Source organism: Saccopteryx bilineata, chromosome 6 (assembly GCF_036850765.1).
Source record: "Saccopteryx bilineata isolate mSacBil1 chromosome 6, mSacBil1_pri_phased_curated, whole genome shotgun sequence".
NCBI lineage: Eukaryota > Metazoa > Chordata > Mammalia > Chiroptera > Emballonuridae > Saccopteryx > Saccopteryx bilineata.
In genome coordinates, this window is record NC_089495.1 from 201721752 (window position 1) to 201734585 (window position 12834).

General features: G+C 53.9%; 1 protein-coding gene across 11 annotated transcripts in view; it reads right to left on the bottom strand.

Annotated features, from left to right (window-relative positions):
• EPB41L1 (erythrocyte membrane protein band 4.1 like 1) overlaps positions 1–12834 on the bottom strand; it is a 162713-nt gene that overhangs the window by 34576 nt on the left and 115303 nt on the right. For 9 of the 11 annotated variants that reach the window (XM_066234033.1, XM_066234036.1, XM_066234037.1 and 6 more), the window contains 7 exons: positions 10924–11142; positions 8195–8282; positions 7089–7241; positions 5176–5273; positions 4722–4897; positions 2003–2151; positions 1104–1139 (listed from right to left, as the gene is read on the bottom strand). In XM_066234033.1, the coding sequence (XP_066090130.1) occupies positions 1104–1139; positions 2003–2151; positions 4722–4897; positions 5176–5273; positions 7089–7241; positions 8195–8282; positions 10924–11142 (919 nt within the window). The remainder of the gene's footprint in view (positions 1–1103; positions 1140–2002; positions 2152–4721; positions 4898–5175; positions 5274–7088; positions 7242–8194; positions 8283–10923; positions 11143–12834) is intronic. The other 2 variants (XM_066234042.1, XM_066234044.1) reach the window with 1 other exon arrangement.

Below are 12834 nucleotides of genomic sequence, written 5' to 3' on the forward strand. Positions count from 1 at the left end.
GGAAACCTGGTCCACCTTACCGTGCAGATGAGCTGCTGGGGCCCAAGGGGACGTCCCCAAGACCCTCCAAGTGTCCGTGGCAGAACTGGGGCTAAAACCCAGACCACGGGACTCCAAGGCCAGGCCCTTCTGACACCCTAGCCTCTGGCCCTTCCCCTCGGGCCCAACAAAAAATCCACTTTGCTTGCAGTGAGAGTTCAAATGAAGAGTTGGAGGCTGTGTGACAGGGAAGGAGAAGTGGGTGACACAGGAAGACACAAGGAGGGGAGAGGAAGAGGACAGAGAGGAGGAGAAAGGGGAGGAGGGTCTCCTGACAGAGCGAGCAGCAGCGGCCCCCACCTGGAGGGAGCCTGAGAAGGTGCAGATGTGCTCCGAGGCTCCTCCCGCCCACCCCTTCCACATCTGGTTGCCAAGAGATACAATAAGAAGCTTGGGGTGAGGGCACAGGGGACACAGATGAAGTGGAGGTAGAAGCAAACAGTGGTGTGGGGAGGAGATGAATCCAAGACAGGGCTTGGCGGGAGGGGGGAATGCAGAAGAGATGGGCTCAGTGAAAGCACAGAATGGCCCGGAAGGGCTGGGGACACACGTGGGCTGGTCGGCAGGGCCTGGGGGCAGGCGTGGGTGGTCTGGGGAGGCAGAGTGTGAATCTGGGTAGATGGGGCAGTAAGGAGGAAGGGGGACACTGTTGGGGGGTGCTGGAGAGATGCCTTTAGCGAGGGGGCTGAAGGGGTGGGTGGGGAAGGGACTGGGGGGGGGCGGAGGATGGCCAGGGGCAGAGAGGAAGCTAAAGCTGAGATGGCACCAGGATGTGAGCCGGGGACGGACTGAGGGATGGGGACAGATGAGGCGGGCGGGGAGGGATTGAGGGATGGGGACAGATGAGGCGGGCGGGGAGGGACTGAGGGATGGGGACAGATGAGGCGGGCGGGGAGGGACTGAGGGATGGGGACAGATGAGGCGGGCGGGGAGGGACTGAGGGATGGGGACAGGTGAGCTGGGCGGGGAGGGACTGAGGGATGGGGACAGATGAGGTGGGCGGGGAGGGACTGAGGGATGGGGACAGATGAGCTGGGCAGGGAGGGACAGGTCCCATGCAGTACCTCCTGCTTGTGTCTCGGCGTAGTTTCCTGCTCCGGCTAGCGGACGGGGAGGAGGGAAAGGAACCAGCGGGGTCAGTAGAGCCGACAGGTTAGAGACACCGCCACCAGCCTGGTCCCACAGGCCGCCCCGAGCGCTCCCACCCAAGCCACAGAGGCCAGGAACCCTGGGTGGGCCCCCAGGGAGCAGTGAGCAGTCTGAAGGTGCAGGCCATGAAGCAGGAGCCGGCCCAGGGCGGCAGGCAGAACGAGCAGTCACTCTCGGCAGATGGGAATGAGGATTCCAGTATTCCTGTTTCCGGCGGTTAGTGTGTGCGTTCAGGGACCCGTGCCCCCGAGGTGGGCCTGCATGATGGCCACACACTGTAGCCAGTGTGCACGTGCCCACGTGCATGGTGTGTGAAAATGTGGGCACGGAGCCCTGCGGGTGCGGGGTGTCCATCTGCGGATGAGCGCGTGCGAGTCTGAAGCCACGTGTGCCTGCCTGCACGAGTGTGTGCACGGGTGTGTGGGGAGTGAATGGGGTGGGCAACAGCAGAAGGACACACTTGTGAGGGCCGCAGAAACACCATCATGCTCTGGGGAAAGGGGGACTGCACATTCACATCGGAGCCCAAGGGGCAAATTCGGAGTGGGCGACAGGCTGGAGTCCCCCAGGGGACACAGTGCCCTCCGGGGAAGCAGGGCAGAAGGAGAGGAGGGTGATAGCGGGCAGCATGCCCCATACCTGGGCATGTCCAGGTATTGAGCTCGGCCCGGGGCAAGGCCCTGAGCATGGTGCACCCCAGAGCAAGGGTGCTAGGCCACAGCTGGGGGCGCCTGAAGGCCAAGGCCAAGGCTAAACACGGGAGATCAGCCTCCTGACCCCCACCTCAGACGGTAAGAGACAGCCAGACTCCTACCTTCAGCTCCTTGATCTTGGTGGGGGTCCTGACCTCCCCCTCCTCGGCCTCTGACCGCCGCCCTCCGGACTCGCCATCTTCCTCCCGCTTGTCCCCATCAGGCCCTGCGTCGTGGTTCTCGCTGACGGAGGCTGGGCGGGAGAACTCGGCTGAAGCAGGCAGACACAGCGAGGGGTCCGTGTGAGACATCTCCCAGGTGCACAGACAGGGAGCCAGCCCTGCCCCTGGCTCAACCGTGCTTGCAGTCGGGGACAGAGGAGCCGGTGCCCAGCTGGAGAGAAGCAGCCTCCTCCAGGTCACGTGGGCTGCCTCCCAGCCCTGGAGCTCCCTCCCAATTTCTCTGGTACGAAAGCACAGGCTCAAATCTCAATCCCTTTCTTCTTGGCTGTGTGACCTTGGGTAAGTTACACAATCTCTCTGGGCCTTAGTTTTCTTATCTATAAACAGTAGCTACGTCAGTCAGCGGGCAGGGAGGAACAAATAAGCTAATGTGTATCGTGTTTAGAACAGTGGCTGGCACAGAGCGAGCCAGTTCAATCAACCTTGGCCCACAAATGTTGGTTTTCTTGTTGCGGCACTTGTGGCAGAATACTGTACTCGCTTGACCACTATTTATCAACCTGCAGATAGTGTGAGATTAGCTTTTACCAGTGAAAGCAAAAGCCCTGAGGTTTACAAATGAGGTAGCTTCTTTAGAAATTAAGGAAAATTCAAGGGGACCTCTGCAATAGCACCCTTCTCACTTGCTGGCATTCCAAAGTACTTTCCTGAATAGGAAAGAAGAGCGGGGTGGGATTACACTCTTTACACCAGACACTGGCCATAACCCAGACTAGGCCTACAGACTGTGTCTTGGGGGTGGGGGTGGGAGTGGCCAGGAAACACTGAATTAAAATGACTAGAGCACAAATTATCCTTGGGATTGGCCTAAATTAAAAGAGAGAGAATAATTATCCTTTCTATTCATATATATTTACTCTGCAAAGTGCCCATTCATGCCCATTATTTCATTTGAGCCACACAACGTTCTGTGTTGATGGCGAGAATGGGAATTACCATCCCAGGCCTATTGGCTTAAGGTTCAGGCTTCTGGTCTCCTGTCGATGAGCCTCACCAAATCTGGGTCAGTCTGGGCTGCCTTGCACAGTTTGGGCTTCATTCGGCCCCTAGCATTAATAAGAGCTGCAGGGGAGGATAGAGAGACAGTACAGGCCCTCCCTTCCTTTTGCATACATCTTCACTCTCAGCCCTGTGCCCATTTGAGAAGAATAAGGAGCTTTCATCAGTCCCAAATGGACCCTTGCAAAATGGCATGCCCTTTGAAAATGGCTAGGGAGTCCCGGGACAGGCCTCACCTTCATACTACGGGAAAAGTGTCAGACTCCAGACTCCCCTGGTCACTTGGAAAACTCCTAGGTATCCTTCAAAACCCTGCCCAGTTGTCACCTTCTCTGCAAAACTATTTCTGCTCCTCCCAGGTAGTTAACCCCTCTGCTCTGTATTCCATACATACTTCTTCTATTTCCTGAATCATATTGAATGCTTAAAAAACCTACTATCCTAGGAGCTCCGCAAAGGCGAGGACCACACTTATTCAACACTCAGAAAATATTTGTTGAGTGGAATTAACTTGCCTAAAGGCCTGCCCCAGTGTGTTCTGGGAGTATCCACTGTTCCCCCCACTAAAGTCCCCAACTCCTATCTTTAAACCTCCCATCACAAACCTAAAAGCAATAATATACACTACTTATATAATAAACAATAACTTATTAGGGGGTAATATTTATTCATTAAGGTCCTACTATGTGCCAGGAATTGTTTCGGGTGTTGTAGAGGTTTTATCTCATAACCCAGTGAGGTAGGTATTCTTTCTTTTGCAGAAGAGGAAATAGACACAGGGAGTTAAGTTGCTCCAGGCCTCCCATCCGTTCATTCAGATATTAAAGGGCCACATTCTGTGTCCACAGAATAGCTACTGAGTGTTCAGGCTAGATTTGAGCTCAGCTCTGCCAAGCTCTGAGTCTCCCCAGTGCTCCCCAGGCTCGTGAATCTCTCCTACAAACTCCAGTGTGCGTACTGGGGGGAGCACCCGAGGGGTGCCGATTCAGTAGGTCTGGGCCAGGGCCTGGGAATCTGCAGGTTAGCAAACTCACAGGTGGTTCCCATGCACGTGGCCTACACACCACATTTTGAGAAGCCCTGGTCTGCATGATACGGGACAAGGTAGGGCCAATTCTTGTCGATAGTAAGGGCACCTGGCGGCCCACCAGAAGCGTGCCATGTGGTGAGCTGTCATTCAGTTCAGTGGAACCCAGAGAATGACTGGAAACAAGCCCTCCGCCTCCAGTCACGTCAGGCCTCACCAGCTCCACACTGCAGTCACATACAGCATGCTCCTGCTAGGATGACAGTCTGCGAATCATTAAGCATCTTGGGCACGGTGCCCAGAAAACCATATGGCTAAACCTGGGACCCCGAAAGGTTCAGAGAAGTCACAGGAAGTCCAGGAGTGTCAATGTCACATCCCAGTGACAGTGAGGCCAGTGACTGCGGGGGCGAAACCACCGCGAGCTGCCTGGACGCAGCAGTGCCCTCGGGCCACTGGGCCCGGTGCAAATCACCCTGGGATGTGTCTGCCACCTTCGCTGCTCGCCGGCACCTGGCACGCCCGGCACTCCCCTCTGAACACTACCTCCCCCACCTCCAACTGAGGGCGTACCTCCATCGAGGCTGCGGGACATGGTGTAGCGTTTGCTGGAGGACCGCTCGAAGAAGGGCGCGGGCCGGTCGATGAGCGCGCTGGCCTGGCGCGTCTGCGCCTGGGTCCTCCCACTATACCGGAACTTGGAGCCCATCACCAGGAAGCCCTTGGGTGGGGGTTCGGGGGACACCAGCCTGCAGTGGAAGGATGGAGGTGAGGAGGAGGGGACCGCACCTGCATTGCCAGGCCCAAGGCTGGACCACAGCTGGCCTTTCATCCGACTGTCCCACCAGCTCTAACTCCAAGTGGTCCAGGAGGGGAGAGGCTTGAGGGAAGAGGAGGGGACGGTCCTTCCCATGGTCCTCACTGGCCTCTCCTCCTGCTCTCTCCCCTCACAAAACACAGATGTTGCCCCCCCACACACTCATGGCCTCTGTCCCAGCCCGGCACCCCGCCCCAGGGTCTGGCTCACCGGAAGAACGTGTGGTGCTCGATGCAGACCTTCCACAGTCTCTTGGCCGACCGGTGGTTTGGGAGCTTAAAGCCAATCGTGCTCTCGAACTGCTCGTACTGCGAAACCAAGGAGTGGGTAAGAAGCGGGACCTGGGCCCCCCTCGCCATCCTTTCTGAACCTCTTCTTAGCAGGCATGACCCTGGGCTCTTCACTCACGTATTCATTCATTTACTCAGTGAGATGGATTGAGCCCTTATTCCGTGAAAGGTCCACCGCAAAGCGGCAGAGACACCGGGGCGGCCGAGACGGAAGGTCTGGGGAGGAGGGGGCTCTGATCACGAATAATAGTTAGACAAGATCATTTCAGCTACCGCGAAGGCCATAAAGGGAACGAACAGAGATGTGCGGTGTGACAGAGAATACCCGTGCGGGCGCGGGGTTTGGGTCCTATTATAGAAAGGGTGGTGAGGACATGTCCGCCAAACAGGTGATCTCTGAGCAGAGATCTGAAGGATGGGGAAGGAACCAGCTACCTGAGGAGGACGGGGGGGGGGGTGGAGGGGGGAATTTCAGGTAGAGGGGAGATCAAAAGCAGAGGGCTGTGGCGGGGAAGAGCTTGCTAATTCAAGGACTTCAGAGAAAGCCAAAGGGGCTGGATTGTGGTGGGCGTGGGGCAGTGGGGGGGGCAGAGACATGGGGGAGAGGCAGGTGGCCACAGACAGAGACTGGACGTTAGCCCAAAAGCTAGAGAGCTCTTGAAACATTTAAGCAAGGGGTGGGAATAGGGGGCGAGTCTGACATGACATGATAGAAGGGACTTTAAAGCTCCTTTTAGAGCTATGAGGTAAATGGCCCGGCGTGACAATGGGGGCAGGGGAACTGGTGAGAAGGACATAGTGACATGCAGGTGAGAGCTGGTGGCTGCTGGTCGCCAGTGCAGGAGAGGGGAAGACGCAGGTGGGTTCGCATTTGTTCCAGAGTAGAACCAAATGGACCTTTGGATGGGTAAACTGTGAGAGCTGGACACACACATGTTCACATATGTATAGTCGAGTGTCTTTGTGTGTCTTAGTATTTGTATGTACTTGAGTATCACATGTAAGTAAATACAGGGACATGAACATATATTCATCAGTATACATAGGGTTATCTTTTCTGTTGGTTGTTTTTATGTCCTTTTTTTTTTTTACAGAGACAGAGAGAGTCAGAGAAAGGGATAGATAGGGACAGACAGGAACAGAGAGAGATGAGAAGCATCAATCATCAGTTTTTTGTTGTGGCACTTTAGTTGTTCATTGATTAATTTCTCATATGTGCCTTGACCAGGGGGCTACAGCAGACTGAGTAACCCCTTGCTCGAGCCAGTGACCTTGGGTCCAAGCTGGTGAGCTTTTTGCTCAAAACAGATGAGCCTGCGCTCAAACTGACGACCTTGGGGTCTCGAACCTGGGTCCTCCACATCCCAGTCTGACGCTCTATCCACTGCGCCACCACCTGGTCAGGCTTTATCAGGCGTCCCCAAACTACGGCCCACGGGCCGCATGTGGCCCCCTGAGGCCATTTATCCGGCCCCCCACCGCACTTCCAGAAGGGCCACCTCTTTCATTGGTGGTCAGTGAGAGGAGCACTGTATGTGGCGGCCCTCCAATAGTCTGAGGAACAGTGAACTGGCCCTCTGTGTAAAAAGTTTGGGGACCCTGCTTATGTCTTTTTTTTAATGTGGGTATCATCTCGTGTGTGTGTGCGTGTGTAGGTACACACCTAAGCTGTGCAGTCTCTGAAGAGCACCCCAGCAGAAGATGGACCTCTCGTACCAGCACCCCAGCACCCCACCAGTATCCTGAGGTGGAAAACTTCCAGGCCCAGCTACCAGGATCCTCTCTGTTCTAGTCCATTCCACTATGGAGGTGGGGTTCCCAAGGCCGGCTCACCTCCCCAGGCCGGATCTTAATGTAGAAGTTACTCCTCTTGTAGGAGATCTTGAGAATCTTGGGCCAGGCGAAGCGGTTGATTCTCAGCCGGTCCCGGTAGATGAGCAGGCCGTTGGCACAGACTCCTAACATGATGTCGATGCCCTCAGAGTCCTGTGTGAGAAGGAACCGTGGAACAGCAGGCCTGGTGTCCTCGCCTGGGGGCAGCCTGCCGCCGACCCCCCAAGTTCCTCCCTGAGCTCTGCTTATAGAAGAGCCCCGAGGAGCAGGTGGACTCCGCCTCCACGCTGGGGGCCCCACCCAGTCCCTCGCACAGTCACTCAGCCACTCACTCTTTCATTTTGTCATTTATTCACCCATCCCCTTGTTCTATCATTTTCTCTGTCAATAACTTACTAACCCAACAAGTATTTAACGGTACCTATTCGGTGCCAGGACACGTGCTACCTGCTAGGGATAGAGAACTAAATTAAGGCCCTATCTTTTCCTCACGAAGCTCCCAGTCTAGGGGTGGCACAAACAGGTTCAAAAATACATAGAACACAAGGAGAAAAGGATAAAGATCATTTTGTGGGAAAATACAGGGCAATGGAAATTAGAGGAATGAGAAGAAAAGCCCTGGCCAGTTGTGGCTCAGTGGTAGAGCATCAGCCCGGAGTGTGGATGTCCTGGGTTTGATTCCTGGTCAGGGCACAAAGGAGAAGCACCCATCTTCTCCACCCCTCCCCCTCTTGTTTCTCTCTCTCTCTCTCTCTCTCTCTTCCCCTCCTGCAGCCATGGCTCGATTAGAGCGACGTGGCTCTGGGTGCTGAGGACGGATCCATGGCCTCCACCTCGGGGGCCAAGAAGAGCTTGGTTGCAGAGCAACAGAGCAACACCCCAGATGGGCAGAGCATCGCTCCCTAGTGGGCTTGCCGGGTGGATCCCGGTCAGGGAGCATGCGGGAGTCTGTCTCTCTGCCTGACCCCTCTCACTGAATTAAAAAAAAAAAAAAAGGAAGCGAGAAAAGAAAAGGCTTCAGGTTGGCAGGAACACAAAGCTTCCAGAAGAATGTGGTAGTTCAGTGCCGCCCCCCAGACACTAGGGGGCCCATGGAGCCAGCGTACCTTGGCATGGTGCAGGTCCACTCCATACATGGAGAGCTTCTTGGCGTTCTCCAGGAAGTGGATTTCCGCTTCCCCGGGGCTCATGCCCCTACGGGAAAGAAAGCCATCACAGGCGGCCACGGGAAAGACCCCGGCCTGAGTCCCGCAGCCTGCAGGCAGCCACAGTCGGCACCGGTGCCTCTGGGAAGGCAACCGTTCCGGAGTGGGTGCGTGGCGAGGCCTCTCCCTCTGCTCTCAGTGCAGGGCGATGCACCCCCAGACCCCTCTTCAGTCTACCCGGCCCCCATCTCCTGCCAAAGCCCGAGTCCAGTCTCGTTTCCTCCAGGAAGCACTCAGGGGCTGGGCTGGGAGTCAGGATTTTTGCCTCACTCTGCTGCCGAGTTAAGTGTGAGCCATAAATCCCACTTCTCCGTGACTGTGAGCCATTGTGGAAGACTTTGTCCATTATAATCATCCAGGGGCTCCTAAATCATGACCCACATAAGATATTTATCTTAGAATATTATATCAGAAACCACTCAACCTCCCCTGAGGATCAGGTGCCGTTCTCCTTCCTGAAAAGAAGAGTTATATATAGTTCTCAGGTTCTTTCTTTGCTTCAACTGCCAGGAAACCATCCATCTTACACTTAGTGACAGCTTACACGTGTTGAGAACTACATGTGGTTACATGCCTGAACTCACTGAATCCTCAAGACATTTCTATAAAGTAGGTATCATCACTATTTCCTTTTTACAGATGAGGACGCTCATCTGTGGCACAGAGAGGTTAAACAACTTGCCAAGGACACACAGCTCTTAAGTGCAAAGTCAGAATTTGAATCCAGACAGCGTGGCTCCAGGTGTGTGTGTTACTAACCACTCTATTTGTATCTGTCTCGTATCCTCCGGGCCTCAGTTTCCTCTGCTCTGTCCACCGCAGTGGGCCGCTGTGTGGGATATCTGGACACTAGATGTCAATGTGCTCTAAGTCAGAAGAGCTGTAAGGGGATGCCCATGAGCCTTTTTCCAGCCCGTGTTATTCTGAACCCTCTTTCTCTGATTCACAGACACACCTCGAAGTGACGGCAGGTTCACTTCCAGGCCACCAGAATGAAATGAGTATCGCAGTAAAGCCAGTCACACAGATTTGGCGGGGGGGGGGGGGGGGGGATATAAGAGTTATGTTCACACTGTACTTAGTCTATTACGTGTGCAAAAGTGTTGTGTATAAAAAATGGTCATAGCTTAATTTAAAAATACTATATTGCTTTAAAAAAAAATGCTGTTATCTGAGCCTTCAGCAATTCATAATCTATTTACTGATGAAGAGGATCTCACCTTCAACTTAAAAAAAAAAAACCCGCAGCATCTGTGAAGTGCAATAAATAAAACAAAGCAGGCCTACGTCCTGACTCTTGCAAACCCCTACCACATCTTACTACCTACGACAGGAATGGCAGAGATGGCAGGCAGGCCATCGCCCCTCTGCCTGAGCCAGGCAGCCACTGGTACCCAGCGGCATGGGTTTCAGGACCCTACTCCACACAAGGCGACAACAGCCCCACTAACCAGTCCGAGTTGGTGCGCCAGCCAGTCTAGGAGAGACACATTCCCACCCCAGCCAGCGGCTTTCTCCCTCAAGGGTGCACGATCCCTCCACGTAGCCCCTCTCCTGATGCAGCCCCCAGGACAGAACCTCCTCCTTCCCTCCATCCTTATTCGCGATGAGTCATCATACTGGCTCCCACGGGCACCGCACTTTACAGTTTGTAATGCATTTTCACATTGTTTACCATATTGGGTTCCCATAACAACCCTGGCCTTGGAGCCCAAAGCACTTTCAGCTTGGAAGTCTCCTAGAGACCCGGTTCAGTCTCAGCGGTTCCCCACAGGGCATGGTACCACCCTCACAGCGGGCATCTGGAAATGGAGGAGGGGCATTTGGGTTGTGACAATGATTGAGGGGCTAATACGAACATTTACTGGCTGGGGCCCGGGGATGCCAAACATCCTCCAGAATAGATTCTCCTACTCCAAATGCCAAGAGTTGCAAAACACTGATAATTTAAGTCCGTACAAATACAGGTAAGAAACGAGGCTGATAGGTTAAATGGCCAGCCCACAACCACACGTCTTGTTAATCACCTAACTTCTGCAACCAAGCGCTCTCCTCTGCACAATCAACCCCTCCAGTCACAGAGGGCCACAACAATGGCCGACACGCGGCGTGTCTTTCACACCTGCCACTCAGTCCTCCCAACAACCCCACAGGCAGGTTTCGTTAGCGCCCACACTGAACCGATGGGGAAACTGAGGCAGAGGGGAGGAAAACGACAAGCCCGAGATTCCCTTGCTAGTGGTAGAGCCAGAAGGTGACCCCAGGCAGAACGGCTTGAGAGTGCAAGCCCTTGAACTTGAGGGCACAATCAAGAAGACATCAGGGCACTTACTCAGGGACACACAATAGTTGTTATCATCTCCAGCTGGCAGATAAAGAGACTGATTGGCAGAAGCCAAGGGTGGGGAGTCATCACACTCATACAAGAGCTTACAACCTGAGGTCCCCAGAGGTCATTTAAGGGCACACAGCTCGTGACCACCATTCCCATTGGAGGAGATGGTTTGCCCTCAGATCCGCACCTCCGATTAGCAGCAGAGCCAGGTGGGGGTACTTGCCGCTCTGCATCTGGGGGCCTAGCGGGGAAGGCTCTCGGAGCCATGGGCGGCCCTGGGCGGAGGCCCCCTCACCTGTATGTCTTGTGCAGCTCCATGATCCTCTCCTCCAGCTCTCGGGTCTGGTTAGGGGCGAAGCGGAGCTCGCTGACATAGTTGCCCACATGCTCCTCAGCGTCGTAGTCACCCAGCTCGGCCTGCACGGCGTAGGAGCCCAGCAGGGCGTGTGTGACGAAGGAGCAGGGCAGCCGGCCCGTGATGATGTCCGCCCGCAGCTGCAGGCACAGGTAGTATCTGGAGATAGGGGAGAGTGGGCGTGGGCACGGGGCCCCTCCCTCCCGAGGTGCCCCGGGGCACGGCGGCCTGCTGAGCCACCGGAGCCAAGCAGATCACCCCCACTGAGCCACCGGAGCCAAGCAGGTCACCCCTCAGCTCACTTAGAAACGGAATGATCCTCGACACCGACTCTTCCTGTGCTGATCTTCTGGGTGGGTCTGATGAACTGGGTGTGTTCTGCACCGTTGTGTACGACTTTAAAAGCATGTGTGTTCACATCTAGGTCTGAAGGATTTTTCCTACCGTGGGAGCATTTTCAATTTCTAACTCATTTTTTAAGTTCAATTGGACTACTCTGACCATTGTCTTAACATGTCATGTATTTTTGTTTATACAATTAATGCATTCTTATTGTGGAAAAATAGAGGTGACTGTCAACTTCCTCTTGATGTCCCCTCCACCGGAGGTCACCCCTGTTATCCATGTTCTCAACCTTTTTCCTGCACGGACCTATAGAAATGCACGTGGTTTGGATTCATGAGTGTTTTTAACAGGTACGTGGTGGCAGATGACACCTCCGAGGCTACAGCTTGCCTTTGCAGACCCGACTCTGTACCTTAGCGCCCTTCCCAGGTCAGCACAGGAGCTGTGACCTCATTCATTCATTTTAACTTCTGCAAAAGCACATCCGCAGCCCGGCTGGGTCCGTTCGTTTGCCAATGTTTTCTCAACACTTTTTATTTTGCCTCTAGCGCTAAACGAATTGTCTAAAAATACTCTGGTTTAAAAGAAACATCTCCAACCACTAGGCCATGGTTTTTGATAACTTTTATGCATACTTCAATGATTTTACAATTTTTAGAGCCATTTAAAACCTTTTTTTTAAAGTTATTATTGCTTTCTCGTCATTGTGTGTTTTAAAAAAAAGAATGTTTCGGTCCATTCTCTACCAGCACTGCCTGTTTGCCCATTTTACTATGTTTCATCATTTTTTCACTATTTTTTTCAATTGCCTGTTTCTTTTCCTTTTAAATGGCTTCTACTTAATACGATTTTTACTGCGCGTGATGTTATACCGCAGTTTAAATGGGCGCCCCGGCAAAAAGTACGTGCAGCCTCAGTGTGTGCTCAGGGCCAAGGCGTAGGCTCAGGATGAGACGCAGCAGTGCAGACATCACAGGCACTGAGGGTGGACATATGGGCATTCTGTTCAAGCCTAAAGTTTCAGGAATCCTTCCCAAGCACTCTGATCAATATTTCATGTCAATCAATTTGTCATTTTGTCCAGTTTATTTTGGGCCTGAATATTTTTTACTAAATCACCCCATCCCTGGCATTATCCGTGGTAGACGAGGCTAACTTTTCCCCCCCCCCCAGGGTCCCTGAAAGCCCAATGGCTGGGGACTGGCACGAAGAGGAGAAAACACCAGTGGGCAAGACCAGGGGCATGGGGGCTGAGCTGGGTCAGCTGGTCTCAAGCTCTCGGCCCACCCAGGAATAGAATTCAGACCTGATGTTAAATCTTAGCCCCCAAGCTGGACCTCAGAGCTAATGAGGCCAAGGCCTCAGGCCAGATCTATTCCAGGGACAACTGTCTTATCTCCCAAGGCCAAAGTCAGCATCTTGACCTTGGCCCAGTGCCTGGCAAACAGTCAGCCACCATTATTAAGGAAGGACCCGACTGGGTGGGGGGGGGGAGCTGGCTCAATA